The 14509-nt window shown below is 34.8% G+C and overlaps 1 protein-coding gene across 1 annotated transcript in view; it reads right to left on the bottom strand.

Annotated features, from left to right (window-relative positions):
- Window positions 1-14509, bottom strand: part of LOC150101609 (uncharacterized) — a 137336-nt gene that overhangs the window by 32954 nt on the left and 89873 nt on the right. Inside the window, exons 7-8 of the mRNA XM_090399856.1 lie at window positions 9100-9264; window positions 1185-1232 (exon numbers count right to left, since the gene is read on the bottom strand). Coding sequence (XP_090255982.1) covers window positions 1185-1232; window positions 9100-9264 — 213 coding nt within the window. The remainder of the gene's footprint in view (window positions 1-1184; window positions 1233-9099; window positions 9265-14509) is intronic.

The raw sequence follows: 14509 nt of genomic DNA, 5'->3' as shown, positions 1-14509 counted from the left end.
TGATGCCGAGATAAGAGGATAATCAGGAAAGCTACTGATATACAGCACTTAGAGTGAGGCCAAATTGCACTTCTTATCCATGTTATTCAATAGGTGTTACAGAATCATATCCAGATATTGCTGAACATCTATAGATGTCATGGCTGGTTGGGGGTGTTAAATAAGCTGGAACTGTGGGCAAACGATAAAGTCTGTGAATTCGATGTCAGTAAGCGTAAAACTATGCACCTTACTATGATAACTTTCTTGAAGTTATGGTGCTTGGAATTTGAAGTTCAAAGGTTGTATGTCAAAATTTGCAAATACAATTCAGAGGATAACTGCTATGCTAAAATGAACATTGATATGTAAAGGTATAAAGAAGTAATTTTGCCTCTTTACAAGGCATTGATACGACTGCACCTGGACTACTGTGGGCAGATCTGGTCTCCTGAGCAGATACAGAAACTATGGAAAGGGTGCAGCAAGGAACATAGATTATAAGAACAGATTGAGAGTATGTGGAATTCAGACACTGGCAAACAGGAGAAAGAGAGTGATATATGTGTCTGTAAATTTATCAAAAGGTGTCACAGGATATCATTTAAGGAAATTTTTTGTAATATGGAAAGGGCAGAAGAGGACAAGCAGCATCTTGTGGAAGTTATGTTTGTTTGTAGTTAAGGGATGAGGGAAAGATTTTTCTTTCACAGAACAGTGAGTACTGTGAATGAGTTTAAGGTATGACGACAGGCATTGGTGATGTATGGACTCCTTGATGAGTCCTTAACTCCATGAAGGTCTCTGGTGATAATAATGCAATACCATTTAATTATGACATTTTTAAAATTTTGAATACAATTTTAAATCAAAGAAAAAATTAAATTATTCTAAAAAATGAAGATAATGCCACATTTTTAAACTGTCACAAACATGCAGTTATCCAAAAGTTTAAGTATTATATTCATAAACATTACATATATTGAGTATTTACATTAAAAAAAATAAATAAATATATATATATATATATGTGTTTAATAATTTTAATGCAATACCATTTAATTGTGACATTTTTAAAATTTTGAATAAATACAATTTTAAATCAAAGAAAAAAATTAAATTATGCTAAAAAATTATGATAATGCAATATCTATATTTATAGATAATGTGTATATATATATATAAAAACTAAATATTATGCTCACTTCATTATTTTGGCTAGAAATAGTGGATGGTCCATTAGAATTTGTTCCCTATAAAATACAGAGAAAATTAAATTATAAACAAATTAACATATACTTTTTTTCTTCATTGCTAATGTGCATAACATCACGTACACAACACTGATTGGATCCTTAGTTAGGCTCCCTCACAATAAACTCAGTTTTTAAGAATAGTTTTCAGGAATTCTTTTCTAACTTAACTTTGCAAATTCCCCACAACATACCTAAAAAAACTCAGTTTTTATTATGGGCTGTTGTAAACAGTTTTTATGGAAAATACCAAGAGAAAATAACTGAAACAACAAAAAATAAACATGCCAAGAAATTATATTCTCAGTTTCATCTTTTATCCAAGTATAAGCAAACAACATTTGCAGAGTAACTTCATGACTGAGCTACTTGTATGTAGAGGCTAATGACTTCACATCAATTGTCTTAAGTATGCTATAATGCTGGCCTGTTGGCCAAGTGGTTAGCGTATCCACTCTCCAGCCAAAAAGCTGTGGGGTCTAATCCCACTGTGGGCATAGATGTTTGTGATTGTCGGTGAAAATAATGTCTGTGGTGGTGGTAGGCAGTAGATGACGTTGGTGTAGATGATAGTAGCTGCGATTTGCAGTAGTTGGTGGATGGAAAGTTGTAGAGTAGGTGTAGAGACATATGAAATCAGTTTTAGATTGTATTGTGTGACAAGCAGTTAGCAATCTGATGTAATACATAAACATTTTAGTGTATATTCGATACCTAGTTCGGTACCTTACTTACACAGATTATACACAAAGCAAATTATTGTTGTTCCAATTAAACAGGTTTCATGTGAATATTTTTATACCTTTTCTTGTAAAAATAATTTGGTTTAGGTACATCAGAAATTGCATTGTAGCAATTTTGTAAATTTAACTTTTTTTTTAAAGATAACATCATAACTGAACCCAAGAAGAAATGTAGACAATATAGTATTGAATATTTGAAATATGGTTTTTTTCAGTTACCTACAAACAAAACATTGCCAATGTGCCTGATTTGCCAAAAAGTTTTTTCAAATGAATCTATGAAGCCTTCAAGACTAGAACATTTTACAAATGTTCATGCTGATAAAAAAAGAAACACACCCTCTGACCAAGGTTCTAGAGGTCTTTTAATATGGCATATCAAAGAACACTGAAATCAGATTTTCTCATTTAAAGAATGCATAGCTAATACTGTTTCTACATGAACCAAATTGTAGAATGTTGAACAATGTCTATAAAAGACACATCATGCATTGGAGAGAAGATCACTGCATTCTAAATATTAGAGAAGTTCGGTATTAGCCATTTTCTCCAATATCTTACATAGACAGCTGGTCACAGCAATTGTTCACTTTTGCTGGGTTCTTTCCTGGTTTTGGGATGGCATTGACAACTGACTTATTCCAAGGATCTTGTTATATATTAAGAGAAGGAGATCCATAGCAGATGATGGAAGATGTTTTATCATCTCATAATGGATGTCATCAGGAACTACTGCACTGGCATTGACAGAGTAGAAGAATCTTTCATTAAGTTCCTCCTTAATGAAAGGCTGATTATATGGCTTTAGCGCATTGGTAGAATATTTTAGGTGTTTTTTCTCTTGATGTTCTTTCAATATTAAAAATTCTTTAGGATGTGAAACTATTGCTGAATTTCAAACAAAATTTTCTCCCAGAGTATCTGCAATAGATTTAGGATCAGCAACAACATGTTCATTATGTTCCAAGGTAGACAAATGGTGCATTTTATATCTACCTTTCATTTTCCAGATTTTATTCCATACATTTCTGCATTGGTTGTTTGATTAATCAATGATATAAATTGGATCCAAGAATGATTTTGACTCTGGCATCCTACATAACATGCTTCGGCCTGAGCACATTTAAAAGCTATTAGATTTGAAGGTGGTATATCTCAGAAATATACAATGCTCTGTCTAGATCTGTTTTGGGTGCTTGACATTCTGGATTCCAATATGATTTTGGGAATAATGTTTTTGGAATTGTGGCAGCTGCTACCTGGACAATGTAATCGTGACATACTTCACTGCTAGATGTTTGACTGGTTCAGCATTAAGCATTACAAGATGAGAAGAAGTATTCCAGTCAGCCTGGTCCATTTTCTATAGGCATGCATGTAGCAGAATATGGATCCTGTGAAGACAGTGTAAATAACATGAAAATGATCACTTTCATAAATTTCTCTCCAAATGAGTAGAGCAGTGGTAAAATGGCAGGGGGAGCAGAGCGTAAAATCAATGCAGAATACAAGTGAGTAGGAAAAACGTATTGATTATTATTATCTTCTTTAAATCATGAAGTCCTGACTGTTCTGCATTCGTTAAATGATACAATCTTGTCTATTAGTGTTGGCACTACACTACGGAGCTTTGTGGCTATTAAAGTGATCCATGAGAAGTATGGGCTAATGCAGTTGTAATATAGGATTATTAAGTTCAATCTCATTTAACTCATAACTTGGCAGTAAATAAATGGAACACACTGTAATAAGAAATTTCACAGTGTGTTCCATTTATTCAAATATTCAAATTGCTACTGCTTCCTGAGCAGTATTAAGCTGTAAATATTAAAGATAACAAGAAATTATATCATGGTTTAATCTTTTATCCAAGCATAAGCAAACAATGTTTTTTGCATAAAGTATCTTCACGACAGCGCTACTTGTATATAATGACTTCACATCAGTTACTTTAGTATCCCATAATGCAAAACACATCATTACAGATGTGTATAATGCAATGCATTATGGGAAGGGACAACTACCCAGACCAGTTTCAAGTTTTATTGAGGTCTCATGAATGGAAGCCAGACCTAGAGGAGATACCAAGTTTGAAGTAATGCAGAAGTCATATTTCACATACACAAGTAGTCAAAAAGTGTCACACATTATTAAAATATTCTGGATTAGAGATAAAGTTTTTTCACTTGTTATACTATAAATTAAGGACTCAAATCCTGAGTCTAATCTGAAAAATATTCTAATCCACAGTGTTTTAATAAGGTGTGACACATATACAAATAGTGTGACTATTTGTATATGTGAAACATGACTTCTGTCAATCTTGGTATCCCTTTCTGGGTCTGGTTCCCACCAATGAGACCTCAGTCAAGGTTGAAACTGGTCTGGTAGTGGCCCTTCCCATAATGCACAGCATTATACACACCCAAAAGGATGTGTGCCTTGCATTAATGGATACTAAGGCAACTGATGTGAAGTCATTAGCCTCTGTATACAAGTAGCCCAGTGGTGAAGATACTTCACGTGTAAACTTTGTTTGCTGACACTTGCATAAAGGATTAAACCAAGAATATAATTTCCTGTCATCTTTAATTTATAGTATCCCATAATGCATTAAGATTGGATCCTCACCGAGTTTTACCTAAGTTTCCTGCAGACAGAAACTTTGCGTTTCTTTTAGAGCCTTGATATCATCAAAATTATGGCAAAGTTTATGACAGTTCCACTGTAGAAATTTTCCTAATGTTTTGGCTTTGCGGGCTTTTCCAATTTCCATGATGTTCAGGACTTACCTTTGTCAGGCTTATATTTATCTATTGATTTAGGGAAGTATGGATGGCCAGTGTTTATCTCTTCTTTTGGAGAAACGTTTAATAAATATATCATCTGATGTGTCAGGTTCCTTTGGTGAGTTTAATTTATTTTCCGAGGATACAAAAGTATCTTTTTCCCCTATGTGCCCCCCCCCCAGTGGTTTATCTTTAGTGAGATTCTTAACATAATTCTCTTGACAAGGGGATCTCTCATCAAATGGCATCATTTTTGGAATTATTTCATTAGAGATGCAGGTCATGTAATTGATGCATTCCATAGAGAAGCACTCAATCATAAAGTTCAGGTATGGGGAAATTATCAGGCGGTAAAATAGGCATAGAGGTTTGAGTTGCTATTGATATTTTCTTAACTGTCACCTTTTCAGCATAAGATTTCAGGATAGATGTGGTGGTGGCTAGCTTCCTCTTTGCATTCTGATATATTTTGTTATTTTTTTACCTTACGTATTTCTTTTTAATCCTTCCACCTGTGACACGTATAGGAGTATAGGAGTAGGCGGGATAATCTTCCTGACAGTTGACACATTTAGCTTTCTTTGCAGAGCAAGTTTTTTTTATCATGCTCTTTACTACTACATCAGATACAAATGGTAAAGCTAAGACAAGAAGTTTGGGCATGTCCATATTTGATATTTAAAGCATCTCAGCAGATTAGGGATGTACAGCCTAATGGAACAATTGAGATACCCTGCTTTTACAGATGTTAATACACCTAAACCTCTAACATCCATAAAAGCAGGTATCTTTTGATAATACATCAAATGTAGGGATGACATTTCTGTCCTCATCAGAACCAGGCGATCATCTCTCTCTCTCTCTCTGTACCAGAATATGCCTCACATCAGTCATTCCCTATCTTTAAGCTCTGAAAATATTTTCCCGTCAGGAACATTAAGAAGATCCCATTCTGATATCATTCTTCTAGAAGAGTTTAGCAATTTATTACTGTAGTTAGTATTCCACCCTTTGATGTTGCACTCAATAGTTTTTCTGAGTATTGCTGACAAGATCATTCCACAAGGATATCAGATCATAGTTTAATAGTTTGGAAGATTCTACAGTCCAGAACTCTTGAATAAAGAAAGGTGACATTTTCCCTATTAATTTTTCACCTGTTGCACAGATGATAATAAAAACAAAAAAAACTAGTACATTTATGCTGTTGTCACATCTTTTGTTTTTTACTTGAATCTATGGCATCAATACTTGGTTGGGACCTCGTGAGGGTCCCTGAAAAATTTATGCTCAAAGGATTTTTGGTTTGGTGCAAGCTCTCTACCCACCATGGAACCACACATGGATGCCCACTCAACCCTAGATGCAATGACTATGCTTGGGAGAGGAATGGCAAGGCAACCCCAGATGCTATACCGGCATTACAACAAAGCCTTGGGTTCATACTTCAGTTCATGGTGTGGGAGGCTGACTGCAGCAATGTTGACACAAGCAGACAAGCTCGCTATCTGATGGTGCTAACTGAGCCATCCAGAATCGTCATCTTGCTGAAGCAGAGGCCAGAGTAGTGCAACTACCAGGATCCCCATGGGTCACCTCATAGAAAATGTAGCAGCAGCGTGTTGGATTGCAAAAATGATGTCTGGAAGACAGGATAGCTTAAAAGACTCAGGAGGAGAAGTAGAAAGAAAAATAAAGAAAAAAGAAGAATGAAAAGAACCAGTACCATCACTGGGAGGTCCCCACCACCACCATGGACAGGTTCCCCCTGGGGGGGGGGGGAGACTTATCAAAGCTAATCAATTTTTCCCTGTTAAACAGGGATTTTATAATCTCATATTGATGGTGGGAGGGGGGAGAGGGATAACTGTTGGTGAATGTATCTAGCTATGTGTGTGGGGGGCTGTCTGTAGAATGCCAAGGGTCCATAAAATTGGCATGTAATCAAAGGAAGGGGAGACTGCTGTTTTCTTTTTCTAAAGTGAACTGGATCCTGGGATGTTGGTTGTTTAGATGTTAAAAAGGTGTTGAGAGCATTCAATCATGTGGCCAAATGGAGAACACATCTACCTGGTATAGCCAAACAGTGGATTCCTGATTATTCTCTGATGATGGCACTTTGAGTTTGTCAAAATATTTGAAATATTAATTAAATTTATTAGAATTAATATTTAGTCAATGTTCTAATATCCTTAAAAAATACTGTTATGAACATCCAATGTAATAAGCTTTACCACCAGTTTCCAGTCTCTTCTGGGCAAGTGAAAAAAAAAAAAAAAACTATAAAATTCTTCTGTAAATTCTTTTGTGCCAAAGAAATTGAGTAATCTTTGAATCCTAGATGTAAACTTATTGAACTGAGTACACTGTTTATATCAATTTCACAGGGAATATCAGATAATTATCTTGTATGCTATTTATACTGAGATTTGCTACTAGACATCTTTGTATTACTTTGATATTTTGTTCTATAGTAAATCAATGTTTTTCTTTGATAAAATTCTTACATTATTTTTTATTTTTTGGTGATTCTAATTTTTATTTTTCTTGGATCTATTTTTTTCTTTTATAATATTCATAGTTTTGCCAGTAACTGAGCTACTCGCTTGAATATTAATTTAAAGAAAGAATTAATTTTGGCTTCATCTATATTGCCTATGTGTTACTGTTAATGATTCATGAATATAATGGAAATGGTTGAGCTAACTTAATCAGTACCTTAGTTGAAGTCATAAGTAACTATTATTTACATCAATTCTTTAAATTACTTTGTCAATGTTATGCAACAAATCAAGAACTTAAGCCTTCTCAAACTATTTCATTGCATTCTGTCATCTTTATTTCTTCCCAGTCAAAGCTTTAATTGCATAATATTAGACTTGATGACATTTTTTCAAGAAGAAAATTTTAGGCACACGAATTTATAGTCTTCCTGTCCAGACACAACAAAACATTTATAAATGTATTTAGTGTATACGTCTTTATGCATTGTCCCACTTCATTTATACATATATTCTACTTATACAACAAGCATCAATAGTTATTAGGAATCAGGCTTAACAGATTATGATACAAATACTGATACATACAAAACAAACTACGTTGCTGAATATGACAGTCTCCAATATTCTCCAAGATAACTGCCAAACAGATTACACAAATTAAGAAAAAAAAATTCAGCTTAAAATAGGAATACACTAAAATCAAACATGAGCAACACTGCTCACTCTGTGAATACATGGCGCCTGCACCCACACACACACACACACACACACATAAGAGGAGAGAGTGCAATTCAATATGATAACAGCCCAACAAATGACTGCATATAGACAGTCAGTACTAGGTAACTGGTCCATTCACCAGAAAGCATTCATCTATGAGCAAGGTTACATGATTCATGCAGTCTTTGTCTAATAGAAGAGCAATGATCAAATACGTGGCAGTGCAAAACAGGGATATACACTAGGAATATCATTATGTACAATACACCAGACCTTTCAAAATGAGGAACAGCAGCAGATAATCTTGTTCCCCTCATGTCAACTAAACACAAGCAACTATGCATACACTGCACAGATACTTTTGGAATGGAAAAAAGATTGCATAATCTGACAAATCCAACTTCCTGTTGTTCAGAATATAGCATAAATCAGTTTATGACAGACATCAATGATATGGCTTGATGGTGTGAAAACATGTAAAATGTGTCTCCAAGGCATCAAATTAAGTAAGCATCCCAATACGTGGAGAAACATCTGACTGCCACAGTTTACCTGAACTATTTTGCTAACCAGATGAATCCTTTCATGCTCAGTTTATCCAATTGGTAACAGTTAATTCAAGCAGATAATGAGCCGCCAATCTACAATATACAAATCATATAAGTATGGTCAGGAGCAGAAGTTATCCCAGCACACTGTACTGACCTACTCAGTGACCAGATATGAATCTAAATAAAACTTTCTCATTGAGCAGGTCAGTGACCAGAAAGTGAAGTGAAATGAGCCATTTTCTTTAGAGATGTGCCAACATCAGCATGGAGTATTCTGGCATGAAAAACTGTCCCAATGAGTTGAGGCTATTCTGAGAGCTAAGAGGTTGCCAATCAGTATATATTACATGTGATCAAAATGCAATTCCTGTGATTTATTCCTCCCCAAAAAAGCAAAGTACCAGTTCCTTCTTCACTTGGAATTTTAAGAATTCTGTCAATAATATTACAGACAGACCTATCAAATTATGGAAACTGAAATAAATCTAAAGAGCATGTAAAAACATTTCAGTATTTGAATTAAAAAATAAAAAAATAAAAATAAAATAAAAATGAAATACCTTTAAAATCTTGATTTCATCATTTAACTTTTTCACTAACTCTTGTTCTACACGAAACGCATCTTGATTGGTTTTCACTAAAGTATTCAATCTTATTGTTTGTGCAGATAGATCTTTTGTAATTTTCTTTTCTTTCTCTAGCTGTACTTTTGTTTCTTCCAATTCCTGTGTATAAAATTCTTAGTGTGAGAAAGCAAAGAAAAGGATGTGCAAAAAATCACTGACGTTAGCTACAAAAGAAAGCTAATGTAAACCTTCATTAAAAGAAAGGATAATAACACCCATCATTATTTAAATAAAGTAGGCAAAACAATGTTTGTTACAAACTATAAGTTTTGAAAGCAAGAACTTTCAGAAGGAATGGACTTGAGCACTACTTAAAAGAATATAATGCATACCATTACAACAGAAATACAAGGTTTGTATTTATGTCAAACATTGTTTTCCTATTTAGTATAAAATAACATTAGATACTTATTAGTAATTCTTTCAATAATTTTCAATATAAAGTTGAAACCTGTTAGGCTCTTTTCTTCAACAAACTTCTGTTTATATGTAGAATGACTAACATTCAAAAATACAAAGATTATTCATTAATAGATTTCAACTATGATCTTCACATGCATTTCTGATGTTTTTATAAATTCACATTCATCCCCCTCCCACCAGGGTACTTGATGCTATACCATGCCTTACTTCATGTAACATACATGTTATATTATCTATAGAATAGTAACTAGCCTTCTTGCTCCCCCCCCAACCCAGTGTTATTAGAGCATTCAAGGGTTAGGGGTAAATCTTTCCTATTTTGCTATTTCTTTTCATCTTACGTAGTGGGAGCATACCTAGCCTCACCCTAGTAGGCTGAAGTCAAAACCCCCTTGCCAATACCTCTCATGATGCACCGGCTGTCATGCAGAATAATCAGTGAATGATATAATCACGTAATCACAAGAAAGATATTTATTTAACCAAATATTTCGGTCTGGAAATAGCAGACCATCGTCGGTGGTATTACAAGAACAGTTTAAAAAATATACAAGCTAGAATACTAACAATAGATCGTTGAAATTAGAACATGCCGCGTGATGTTATATCACTAAGTATGAAACGAAATATTTTGAAGTAGAAACATGATTGAATTTGCTATTAAAAAAAAAAAAAAAAAAAAAAAAAAAAAAAAAAAAAAAAAATTAATGAGTAATCTTGATTAGGCTTTCCCAGATTTTTGATATAGATATGCAGTCATTACGATTCAGGTTGGGATGATGGAGCAAGGCCTCCACGCTTTCCTTGAACAAACGTTCGAACCTATAACGGGATCTATGTAAGAGGCGCGTTTTGGACCAAAGGATGCTGTGGTCAGTTTCAATCCCGTGTTGAGCCAAACCAGACTTTTCAGGTTTATTGTGAAGAATGGATGATTGATGTTCTTGGATTCTTTTTTCAAGAGAACGTCCAGTCTGTCCAAAGTAAGAGAGATCACAGTTGCAAGGAATTTGATAAACTCCAGGAAGAGATAAAGTTGAGCGTTTGTCTTTAGGAGAAGGAAATTGAGAAGACAATTTGTTAATAGGAGAATACGTAGCTGTTAAATCATATTTCTTCAAAATTCTTGCGATAGGTTCTGAAATACCGGAGATATAAGGAATAGGTACTCGACGTATTGAATCTTTGTTGTTTTGTGGAGGATTATAAGATGTAAGAAGACGTTGAATACTCTTTTCAGAAAAGCCATTGAGTTTCATGTGTTGCTGGATAGTAGAAAGTTCTTTCTGTAGATAATCAAAAGTAGAACAATTAGTTTTGGCTCTTTTGATGAGACATTTTATAATTCCTGTTTTATGACATGGATGATGGGCTGATTCTTTCAGAATATAACGACCTGTGAATGTTGGTTTCCTGTATACTGTAGTTGTAACATCTTATAATCTTCTTACATCTTATAATCCTCCACAAAACAACAAAGATTCAATACGTCGAGTACCTATTCCTTATATCTCCGGTATTTCAGAACCTATCGCAAGAATTTTGAAGAAATATGATTTAACAGCTACTTATTCTCCTATTAACAAATTGTCTTCTCAATTTCCTTCTCCTAAAGACAAACGCTCAACTTTATCTCTTCCTGGAGTTTATCAAATTCCTTGCAACTGTGATCTCTCTTACTTTGGACAGACTGGACGTTCTCTTGAAAAAAGAATCCAAGAACATCAATCATCCATTCTTCACAATAAACCTGAAAAGTCTGGTTTGGCTCAACACGGGATTGAAACTGACCACAGCATCCTTTGGTCCAAAACGCGCCTCTTACATAGATCCCGTTATAGGTTCGAACGTTTGTTCAAGGAAAGCGTGGAGGCCTTGCTCCATCATCCCAACCTGAATCATAATGACTGCATATCTATATCAAAAATCTGGGAAAGCCTAATCAAGATTACTCATTAATTTTTTTTTTTTTTTTTTTTTTTTTTTTTTAATAGCAAATTCAATCATGTTTCTACTTCAAAATATTTCGTTTCATACTTAGTGATATAACATCACGCGGCATGTTCTAATTTCAACGATCTATTGTTAGTATTCTAGCTTGTATATTTTTTAAACTGTTCTTGTAATACCACCGACGATGGTCTGCTATTTCCAGACCGAAATATTTGGTTAAATAAATATCTTTCTTGTGATTACGTGATTATATCATTCAGTCTTATGTCGCAAGTATCCTTAAAACAACAGAATAATCAGTGCCTCACTCAAAGCTTACACAGAGGGGGGGGGATCTTGTTTAAGAAGTATATTACAATCTAAAACATAAGTTAATGTTACTGCAAACAAGGAATAGAGAACATATGGGATTAACCTCAGAGTGAACTTTATATTGGTAAATGGAATATGTGTGATCTACATACTCTTGATATTGTCTGTAAAGAGATGGAAAAAAGTATAAAATTGACATCCTGAGAATTAGAGATCAGTTGATCATGGGTAGCTGTGGTACTGAGGAAAGTTAAGCAAGAGCTCTTCTTGAGTATAGTCCCATTAATGAAAGGATACTTTGTATTAGACATAAGACTCATCCTACCAGTGTGTCAATCATTGTAGTTTATGTGCACCCTACATATAGGCCTGATGAAGAGAGTGAATAGTTATATGAAAACTTACAGACTGTGCTGAACTGCCTACAAGAAGGGATGTACTTTTCATCTTAGTGGACTTTAATGCCAAAGTGGGAAAGAATATGAAAGTGAGGCCTGAGTGTGGCATGTTTGGTATGGGTGAACATAACACCTGTGGTGAAAGACTGTTAGAATTTACCCATGCTGACAGATTAGTTATTGCCAATACCAGCTGCCAGAAACACCAACGATGAACCTATACTTGGGCATCTAATACAGTCATACCCCATAGTTACGTGGTAGGTGGGACCAACAAAAAGCGTGTAAGTCGAATTCGCATAACTCGGGTATAATTTTGCATACAAACATACAAAATATTAGTTAATTGGGACCAAAGGTTTACAAAAACACATATATTTTTTAAGAAATATAATCATAATTGTAGTTTTTCGTACATAAAAAAAAGAAAGTTATTTCGATGTCAATGGTTTCATAAAATCTAATAGATTCGTCTGATGGCATAATGTCTTTTTCTTGTCATGCAAAATTTCTTCATAGCAAGCTAATGATTTTTTTATTCCTTACCTTGTGGCTACAATTCGTTCCTCGTTAGAATCTATGTCCTCCAAAATCTGTAACCCTTTCTTTTATGATTGTTCTTACTGTGGATTCCTGTAGATCGAACCTCTTTGCTAGCTCACAAATTTTCATTCAGCCTTCAAAATCCTTAATAATGTTGAGTTTTGTTTCCAAACTCAATGTTTTTCTTTTCTTGCTAGCTGTAGAAGAATCAGACTTGCTTCTTTTGGACGACATTATTTTTTATGTGATAAAAGTTTTATCAAGAACATAACATTAAACAATCACAAGGTTTGTAGACTATAAAAATTGTGTATGAATGGAGACCGCGCGAAACACGTCAGTGCTTGTTCACAGCATGTGTGACACTGGCGAATGCAGCCAGCACCTGAAAGATACAACTAGTGGTGAGGCGTGAAGCGAATACATACATATATGAAACCGCATAACTCCGGATTCGTGTAAGTCAGGATAGTGTAAGTCGAGGTATGACTGTATTGATAGGTCAAGGCACCAGATCAATTATATCCTGGCTCTCCAATGGTGGAAGACAAGTATCTTTGATGTGCATACTTGGCCATGAGCAGACTGTGGTACTGACCATCAGCTAGTAAGAGCCAAAATAAGACAGACTCCAAACCCTTCAAAAGTGAGGTCCATCTCAAGACTGCATGTCACAGTAATCCCTAATGGGTTCACAGAAGAAACATCAACATAGTTGGATTATCTTTTTGAAACTAGTGAGAAGAACTCACCTGAAATGCTGTGGGAAGGGGTCAAGGTTATAATAGAGGATACAGCCAAGAAGTATCTAGGCCCAATTAAACAAATAAGAGACTTGTGGATATAAGATTCAACATGGGATCTGATCAAAAGGAGGCAGTTGGAGAAACAAAAAGACAAAAGGACTGAAGAATATAAAAGATGTCAGAAAAACAATCAGATAAGACCAAGGAAAATTTTTATGCTAATAAATGTGAAGAGATAGAATTCCAGATGAAGAGGCACAATTATAAAGGGATGTTTCAATTAGTTCATGACTTAAAGCACAAGTTTAAGAGCAAATTGAATGTCATCAAATACAGAAATGGAGAAGTATTAACAGAAGAACTAGAAATCAAAAACAGATGGAAAGAGTACTGTGAGGAACTGCACAGCAGAAAGGATAAGAGAAATTTGGAAGAGCCCTCTTACCAAGAAAGTTTTGATTTGGATCCTGTTCCCTTAATTAAGCATTTGGTTGAAGGAGCAATTAAACAGCTTAGGCCTGCAGAAAGTAGAACTACATGGTGGTGATATGTATGGCATGGTGAAGTGTATTTGGTGGCATCTGCTATGTTGTCTACTGCAATATCTAGAGCTTACAAGAGCTTTTGTTCACAAACCAAATGATCATATGGCAGGCTGATGGGTGTTGTACAGATTTCTCTTTTTATGATCTAGCAGGGATTTTGTTTTTATAGCACTGCCTCAAACAAACTAGGGACTGGTGAAATAAGAAGTGATCCAGTTGCTATTCTTATGGCAACTAGGATCTAGTCATCACAATGCTCTCTCTCTCTCTCTCTGGCAGAAGTTTTGATCGAATTGGTCTCCTGTACAATCGAAAAAAATTTCATACCAAATATCAGAACTTGTCTTCTGGAGCAACTGGAATTAAGTTTGAGTTCTGGGTAAGGATGAAGACCATATCTGTGACAAAAATGCATACAAACTTA

Source organism: Typopeltis vanoorti, chromosome 11, assembly GCF_054136105.1.
Source record: "Typopeltis vanoorti isolate ZY-2024b chromosome 11, IOZ_Tvanoo_1.0, whole genome shotgun sequence".
In the NCBI taxonomy this organism is placed as follows: Eukaryota; Metazoa; Arthropoda; class Arachnida; order Uropygi; family Thelyphonidae; genus Typopeltis; species Typopeltis vanoorti.
The sequence above is the reverse complement of the archived record's forward strand: the minus strand, read 5'-3'. Positions and strand labels throughout refer to the sequence as shown.